Source organism: Sinocyclocheilus rhinocerous, unplaced genomic scaffold, assembly GCF_001515625.1.
Source record: "Sinocyclocheilus rhinocerous isolate Xijiao unplaced genomic scaffold, SAMN03320098_v1.1 scaffold5585, whole genome shotgun sequence".
Taxonomy (NCBI): Eukaryota; Metazoa; Chordata; class Actinopteri; order Cypriniformes; family Cyprinidae; genus Sinocyclocheilus; species Sinocyclocheilus rhinocerous.
The window spans coordinates 68,815-77,944 of NW_015644340.1; the positions used below are offsets into that span (position 1 = coordinate 68,815).

General features: G+C 38.5%; 1 protein-coding gene across 1 annotated transcript; it reads left to right on the forward strand.

Annotated features, from left to right (window-relative positions):
- Positions 1 to 296: 296 nt before the first annotated feature.
- LOC107758134 (potassium voltage-gated channel subfamily G member 3-like) lies at positions 297 to 6,871 on the forward strand. Its single transcript, XM_016575803.1, has 2 exons — positions 297 to 1,212; positions 4,658 to 6,871. The coding sequence occupies exons 1-2, from the start codon at positions 572 to 574 to the stop codon at positions 5,301 to 5,303; spliced, it is 1,287 nt and encodes a 428-aa protein (XP_016431289.1). The 5' UTR covers positions 297 to 571; the 3' UTR covers positions 5,304 to 6,871.
- Positions 6,872 to 9,130: the final 2,259 nt, after the last annotated feature.

Sequence of the window (9,130 nt, forward strand, 5' to 3'; positions counted from 1 at the left end):
TATATATATATATATATATTATTATTATTATTATTATTATTATTAGGAGCTAGGACACTGTGAAGTCGATTGTGCAAGATAAATGTTAAAGAAGTTAGATACTGAAATCTGTTTTTAGACTCTCAACAACTGCGTGTCACCTGAAATCTGTGGATAGATAGCAGAATATCGAGAGAAGAGACATGAGAGTACTTCTAAAGCTATGTGTGTGCGTGTGTGCGTGCATGCGTGTGCGCGCACGCATAACATCACTGTTCGCGCCCGGTGCCTCACTCGCAGGTTGGATTCGGTGCATCGCGGAAACCGAAGTGCTCTCGTGATGCCGCGTGTGTGGAGTACAGATCGGCGGGGCGCAGCCGCCGCACAGGTACAAGCGCACCGCGAGCGCGCAAGTTATATCCAAACCGAGAATGCCCAGAGAGACGGCGTTATCTCCAGCTGCTTCCCACACCGAGTGGTGGACACTTGAAGAAGGGTGAAGCGTGAACTTTGAAGCTAAAGCTGGGAGTATTTGACGCTACCAACTGAACATGACTTTCATATGCACTCTAGGATTTAAAAGTTCGCAAAAATGAAGTTTGGCAAAAGCGTCTGTATCATAAACGTGGGTGGCACCAAGTACGCGTTTCCAAAGGACGTAATCAAGGATTTCCCTTTGAGGAGAGTGAGTCGTCTCCACAGTTGCGCCTCGGAGAGAGAAGTGCTGGAAGTGTGCGATGATTACGATAGAGAGAGGAACGAGTTCTTCTTTGACAGACATTCAGAAGCGTTCGGCTTCATTATGCTGTACGTGAAGTACGGCAAACTGCGTTTTGTCCCGCATATGTGCGAGCTGTCGTTTTACAACGAGATGATTTACTGGGGTTTGGAAAGCTCTCATTTGGAGTTCTGCTGCCAGCGGAGACTCGACGAACGCATGTCCGACACGTACACTCACTTTACCGAGGAGCACCACAAAACGGCCAATGAAATTAGTAGGACTGATGACTCGTCAAATGGGAAGCGGGACTCAAAGTGGCTGGAGCGAATGCGCAGGACTTTCGAGGAGCCCACCTCCTCTCTGGCAGCGCAAATTTTGGCGTCCGTATCGGTGATTTTTGTCATTGTGTCCATGGTAATACTTTGCGCAAGCACTCTTCCTGACTGGAAAACTGCCGAGAGCAATATAGTGGAAGAGCACAGGTACACAGACTCTTTAGAGCATCCATCCGGGTATTTATGTTTTCTTTCTTGTATAAACTTCCTAACTTTTTGGTGAGATTTCAGCAAATGTCCTCACAGGGGTCGTTGACACAGAATGCGTTCTTGTGTTAAAAAAACAAACAAAAAAAAACCCCCAGCTAGACGCCACGCAGCGGAAATGAAACTGCATGCATAGATGTCTCGACTAGTTTTTAAACGTCGAATATCTTTTAAAGGTGCACTTAATTTTAACTCTTAATAAAACACTAAACATGATAAAATAAGATAAGATACTTATTTATAAATATGTAATTTACACTCGCATGCAATAGAGAAGCCTAATGATAGCTGTTTTATTTTGCATGGAGAGGGTCTCCTCATGGGGCGGACATGTTGAAATCACATGACTAGCCAAAGCTACTCCACTTTTCGATATAACTTTACTACTGAATATTTTCGCTCATGAAGGAAAAAAAAAAAAACATTGTTAAAACATTACCCCAAGCCCCGAAATAAAGGGGGCCCACATATCAACCAATACAACAATCAAAAAGGTAGTGTCTGTAACTTTAACATAGTACAGCGTCTTAAAAATGTAACGTTCATGTCATGGTGTGCTGAGGGGGAAAAACAGTGAAATTAATCTCAGTGGTCAAAGATGTCTGTCTAACCGCACTTAGGCATTTTTTCTCTTCTGATTTTCCATCCCACTGCCATGAAATTCACTACAAATGTATTCTATCACAGTACTGATTAAATTATAATTTTATTTTATAATTTATTATGCTTTATATAGGTCACTAAGAGCAGTTGTTTTTTTTATGGATTAATAATTAAATGACAAATCTTTTAAACTTTCAAATGTTCTCCTGAGTTACTCTTTACCCGCCACTCCTGACCACAACATAGAAATCTGGTTACTTATACGAGGTAATGCAGACTTCAATTGTGCAGTGTGCAAGCTTGGCAAACAAAATGGACATTTGACACAACGTTGTTTTTGAAATGTCTGGAATCACCTAATTAATTGCAGTTATTTTATTACTTTTATTCTAGGCTATGTTCTGTCTGCACTATTTGATTTAGGCTAAAAATAAGTCAGATTATGTCTTTGTCCGTTGCGTGGTGTCTCACGCCATGAGCAGTCAAAATCAAATTCAACTTCTAAAAACACATCTCAGCTGTTTTAATGCAAGCTGTTTGTCCAGCTGTTTTAATACAAGAACACATCATGTGTGTGTATGTGCCCCTATTCCTCGTAAAGCAATGCCTATAAATATAAAATATGCATCTGCAGCCACACTTGTCTACAGTCTTCTGTATCATGTGTATGTTGTCCTTTTTCCTAAATGTTTGTCTTTTATCTTTCAGCATGAAAAGAAGTCATAAAGTTTCATAGTCTAGTGAACAAATAGCCTACTCAAGCATCTCGAAGTTAAGGGCTCCACGATTTTCACTGATTGTGAGATTGGTAACGTGTGTGTGTGTGTAGCTAAAACCTGAAGCGAAGTTGGAAAGTGCACTATTTTGAGGAAGGTAGAGCTGTCTCTCTCCAAGGTGCTGAATGAAGCTTAAGAGCCAGCTGTAGATCCCGTGGAGGAATGGAACATCTTATAATAAAGTGTCAGATTCTAAACAGCAAAACATGTCAGCTTTTTGACATTGTTTAAGCTGGACTGTTTTTCTCTGACCCAATTTAAGGGCATTTAAAACAAACAAAAAAAGCTATTAAAGAAAAAATGACAATAAGACTAATAAATAAATGAGCAAAAGGTGAGTCAAATACGGGTGCCACTAGTCATTTACATAGTTAGTTAGAAACCTGCAACAAACAACCACTGACCACTAGCTTATTAGCAATGTCCTTGTTTTTTAATATCTTTTTAACCTCTGTGTTTGTTTGTTTCATATTCATAACTGCCACACGGACTGTTCTGAAGGTACTGGTACCTGAGGAGCAAACTTCCATACTGTGTGTGTTTGTGTGTAAAAATATAACATGGTCTATATTGCTGAAAAATCAGGTTTGTTTTTTCAGCTGTCATTAGTATGAGTGATTATGTCTTTGGGGACGGCTTTCGATGTCTCCATTTTTCCTCTGCTATGCTTCTATTCCAGCTCAAAGTTGACTTCTGTCAGAAAAGCACGTCTGACACGAAAGCATCAGGCAATTTTTTTTTGCTTATAAACTGGAGTTCCACTCCACTTAATGTAAAATGGGACATTTTACGCATCTATTTTGGGGTTAGAAACACAGGTGCATAAATAGACTACACCAGTAATTTTGGTGTAACAGATGTCGATAAAAGACCAAATCCAAATTTGTTTAAAATGGAAAAACAGTATTTATGTCCAATTTGTCAAGTGGTTGTAAACCAACAACTTGTTTCTCTCTCAGAGAACTAAAGAGAAATATATTTTGCTATCTGTTGTCAGATCTCTGTTCCACCAGTTCTCAGCTTAGTATGAGCTCACAAATTCTAATCTCACCATCAGGATCAAATTTAATATTATATTGACTTTGTTTTTAAAATGAAAAGAAAATGACAGGGCTCTGAACTGGAATGGTTTGCCTTTTATTTATTTATTTATTTTAGTTATTTATCCAACCCTTTAAGACCCAGCAACCCTTTTAACAAAATGCCAAAACAGATAAAGACAATGAGAATTGACATATCTTCTTAATAATAGGGTTTTTTGTTTTCACTCAGTCACTAACAATTACTGGCATTCTGTGAATATGCTTCAATCCATTTTCCTGTCTGGCTTTCATCAGACATAATTACTGTCATCATTAGACTCTGAGAGGAATACAAATACTGTGATCAATATTGGCATTACTTCATAAACGGTGTTGCTAGGCCTTATGGGATTCCAAGCGGTTGCATGGATTAAGTAGCAGAGTGCATTTTAAAATGCTTCAAGACCGCAATAGTTCAGTTTCATGTAAGATATAATGAAAATATACATTTACTTTGCATTGGTTTCAATTAGCAATTGAAATGTATTTAGTTAATAGTCATTTAGATCACAAGACAATAAAAAAAGCTGTTCGTTTATTTATTTGCTAGTGTAATTTCATCAGTTCATTAATTCTAAGCCATTATTAAAGCTGTAGGTGCAATTTTGCATTCATGAATAGAATCATAATTCTGAAGGAAGTCGGCTCATTCCTAAAGCCATTGCTAGCTTTTTGACCTTACTACTTTTTGCCTCAGAACATTTCAGTCAGCTTTTCAAAGGATCTGTGAGCGAGCAGCAATAGCAATAAGGAAAAGCATTTAAAAGCTTAGCAAACAAGATGATAAATCTCAGTGAAAGCTTTAAAATGGCTTTGAATTATCACTTAGACCCCTTGAACTAAACATCTGATGTGGTTAATGAGACTACTCTCTATTTCTTATTATGCATCAACATGTTCTTTCTCTCTCAAACTTTCTTTCTGTTATTTCCCCATCACCACGCACCTGTCCAGGATCATTGAGGCGGTGTGCATTGGATGGTTCACGGCAGAGTGCATCGTGCGCTTCATTGTGTCCCGAGACAAGTGTGAGTTTGTGCGACGTCCGCTGAACATCATAGACCTGCTGGCCATTACCCCCTATTACATCTCTGTCACCATGACGGTTGTGACTGGAGAAAACTCTCAGCTGCAGAGGGCCGGCGTGACGCTGCGTGTGCTGCGCATGATGCGAATCTTCTGGGTCATCAAGCTAGCGCGACACTTCCTAGGGCTCCAGACTTTAGGGTTAACGTTGAAGCGCTGCTACCGTGAGATGGTCATGCTCCTGGTCTTCATTTGCGTGGCCATGGCCATATTCGGGGCACTGGCGCAACTTCTAGAGCACGGCCTGGATCTGGAGTCTGGGAACGAGGAATACGCTAGCATTCCTGCCGCCTGCTGGTGGGTTATTATCTCCATGACCACTGTCGGCTATGGAGACATGTACCCCATCACTGTGCCAGGACGTGTGCTTGGTGGCCTGTGCGTCGTGAGCGGTATAGTGCTGCTTGCTCTTCCGATCACCTTCATCTACCACAGCTTTGTGCAGTGCTACCACGAACTCAAGTTCCGCTCAGCCCGCTGCACCCAAAGCCTGTCCGCCGAGTTCCTCAACTGACCTCCCGGTAGGTTTAGCTATGACAATTAACGGGACTCAAATCTTTGCTTTCTGCTAGAGAAATCGATGTCTAGTGCAAAGATCTCCCGAGGCATTTCCATCTGCCACATTCATCTCCAGAACAGACTCTTCAGTATGTGTTGTATCTGTTACTCAAGGGGCTGGAGGAGGCTACCATGGTGACAGTATCACAGAGGCCAGGTGTCCTTGACAGGTACACACTGCTGGAGGGAAACTTTAAGAGGCCTTGAAAAGACTCAACGTCATGGCTCAACAAGCACTCATTCTCACAGAGATCTGCGCTTTACCTTATACATGTGGCATTTCTCCAAAGGATTTAGCTTTTGAATGCCACTTAGGCAGCCCACAGTGTTGGCAAGCAGATATGAGAGAAATAATTTAATCATCTTGTCACCCAGGAACCTTTCTCTTTGATGATGCCTTCATTTATAAGCAATGAAGTTTTAAAGCAGTACCGCTTGTTCCAGCATTTAATATATTGAGAGCCTCTCTTTTTTACTTACAATAGACTACAAAAACATGATTTTTAATCACTCTGTTCCACTTTCTGAATACTCTTTCCAGGCTACATTGTTGTGTATACTCAATTCAGTGTGACAGCAAACCTCCAGAGGTAGTGAGACATAATGAGCGGAATAGACTGAGAATTACAAGGATAAAGTGAGAGCTGTGTGGGCAGCTATGCTGAGAGGAACATAACGGGCCATGGAGAGAGAGTGCTGTCATGGAGAGTTGGGTGTTTTGGATGACACCACGCAGAGCATGTAGAGTTCTCCCCGAATCCTCTACCTCTGAATGTCCTCTACTGCCTTGCCGGTTTTCATACGGGAGCGAGATGCCTTGAGGCTCGTACACCTTCTGGGGTTTCACAGAAAGCTCTCTGTAGGTCCATGGAAGGTTCTGGAGATCTTTAGTGACACAGCTACCTCAAGGCCATCTCCTCCCATGGAGTCACCCATGCCACCCACTTCTCCCCGACTCATTGCTGTCTCTATTTTGTTGTGGCTCTTATGTTCCTCAATGCTCTTAAATGAACATTCAGAGAATGTGCTGTTATCTGTGTTTTTGTCTTTACACATTTCTCCAAGTGCATCATGGGAGGGCTTCTGCTAGAGGAAAAAAAGGGCGTAAAATTGTAACAAAACTGTTATTTGATGTTAAATAACATGTAAATAATCTTGACCTGTTTAAATTGTAAGAAGAATTTTAAAATGGAAGTCAACATTTAAGAAAGTCAACATGAAAATTGACCCTGTCTATTTTCTTGGTGCTCATTCATCTGTGCACATTATTCCAGATTCAGAAAAGTTTGTCTTAATAACTTGCCCCACCTCTGAAATTACTTTCCTTAGCTGATGCCACAAATCCCTGTTATGTTTTCAATCCCTTCCCTTCAACCACCAGGTCCATTAGGGTACGTGATATCCACTTTTCAGCATTCAGTCAGTTTCAGATGAATACATTCAAGTCCTACCCTACACCTTTCCTCACTAAATATGCTGTTCTGTTTCATGTGTAAATATTCAGATCATAGAAGTAAAATGAGTTTCATGTTGACTTGAAAAGAAAACACTGCATATTAGAGATCTGCATCATTTTACAATACACTTTGTTACAAACTAAACTTTTTTTTTTTTTTATGGTATTGTAAACATATTAGTAATTCCAATGTCCATGTACGCATCTCACGATACATAACAAAATTATGACTATGATATGGTACAATGTTTTTTTTAACAGTGCAATAATGATTATTTATGTATTTTGTATTTTTTTTTATATTTTAATTTTTTTCATTTTTTTTTTTTCATCTGGTCCCAGCTGCCAGCTTGTAGTTTATATATATATATATATATATATATAAGTATATTCTTCTTTATGTTGAAATCTTTTATTTAATAAATGTTTAACTGCAGATGTGTGATTGAGGACAAATATTTGGTTAAAATGTGTTATACTTTATTAATAGTTTAAGGGGGGCAGCAGGCAAAAACTATCAATAATATTATTTAGTATGATTTTTAAGGATGTATGTTATATTGTGTACAAAATGTCCTGTCCCGTCCCAAGGAATTTAATTAAAACAAAATTAAAAATTGACATCAGATTGACAAAATGCAAACACGATCACCAGTTTAAATAGAGACAAACTATCTGTTTAAAGAAGTGAGTGACAACCTTTCACTTTTTCTAAGAATAATTCCTCTTGTGCAAGGTGCGGTTCCTCTCTTCTCTGTAATTACCAGAGTCTCACTAATCATAGTCATCTTTATTCATATTCCTCACAGCAGTTTATGGATGGAAACCAGCAGTCACCGACTGCAGCACAGGCCTTTGTGAATTAATAATCAGAAGTTTGTGTGATTGGAAATAGATGCATTCTGTTTTGGTTTACAGGAAGCAAAATGTGTCAGACCAAAATGTGCTAAGATTTCCCTTCTCATTAATTAAACCTCCTGAAGAGATCATGCTGAGGTGTTCTCCATGTGCCTTCATATCACTTCAGACACAGACTCCCTTGGCTCACATGTACACACAACAACACCCAGAAATTAATGTGAAAGTGAAAATAAGCGAAATCCCTGAAATTAGTTGCAGGTGTCAGCTGCCACTCATTGGTTCTTAATACACTTTCATCCCACTGCTTCTCTCTATTGCCTGCTTCATTAATCATGTTAGGCATAAGGGTAAAAGCCATGAACATGTGGATAATAACATCTCTTAAACCAACAGATCTCTCTGTTTGTCAGTAGGATGTGATCTGTTTCACTCCAAATTTCAAGGTGCACACAGAGAATTCTCATCTGACACTTGCAAAACAGTGTTGCCAAAAGTATAGTCTAAATTGACATAACTATGTTTACTGTAATACTTTGTATGCCATACAAATCTCTCATACATCTCTTCCCCACCCCAATATCTTGTTTTATTATATTTACAACAGTTGTGCATTATGATCATATGTTGTGCATCACTGATATGATAGCTTGGGCTTATCACACATGACTTGAGCTTTTTGTAGGGATTTTTTATACCCCCATTAATGTTTAGTTAAAGAAGAGTGTTTGAAATCCACCTGTAAAGTCTAACTACAGTTAGGCTATTTTTCCTTTTTTTTCTGCATCCACTAGTACTGTAAGCTTCCAATGTATTTGTTAAATAGAAAGTCTATTTTGAATAAACTAGAATGCCTCTGTGTTAGCTAAAGCAGGTCTTGACAAAAATTCTTGAAAACTGGATATTAATAAATAGTACAAAATGAATTACTGTTTTGTGTTTTTATTTTTTGTAGCTCTTCCAAATAAACACAAAAAAACTCCATATGTAAACTTGACATTTTTGACATTTTATTTTTTGAACAGCCATATTAAGAGAAGACGAAAAAAAAATCTAAATAATATTAAAAAGTCTCATTTGTGTTTCTGAATAATGTTAATCAGACCTTATTATAGTCATAACTCCCAAACAAGAGGAGAAAAACATATAATATAATAAAAACAGTTTACATTTCTGAAGGTAGCAAAAATGCTAAATCCTTTACGTATTAAACTGAACACGAGTCTGTATGATTTTTTTATTTATTTATTTATTTTATTTTTTGTATTTATTTATTTGTGCAGTAAAACAGTATTATTGCTAGGAAATATTACGATTTACAATTTACTGGCCACAAACTTTTGAGCAGTAGTATAAATGATCTTATTCACAATTTAATAATAGTTTTTGTCTGAACAGAGCACAGTCTATGGAACAGAGGCAGGGAGGGTTGACGCTTTTTTAATCGGGCAAGAATCGGGCTGCTAAGT

Bases quoted from the DNA above. Each gene is read 5' to 3' on its own strand.
- LOC107758134 (XM_016575803.1), top strand. From the start codon at position 572: ATGAAGTTTGGCAAAAGCGTCTGTATCATAAACGTGGGTGGCACCAAG. The intron at 1,213-4,657 runs GTATTTATGTTT...GCACCTGTCCAG, and splicing joins TCTTTAGAGCATCCATCCGG to GATCATTGAGGCGGTGTGCA.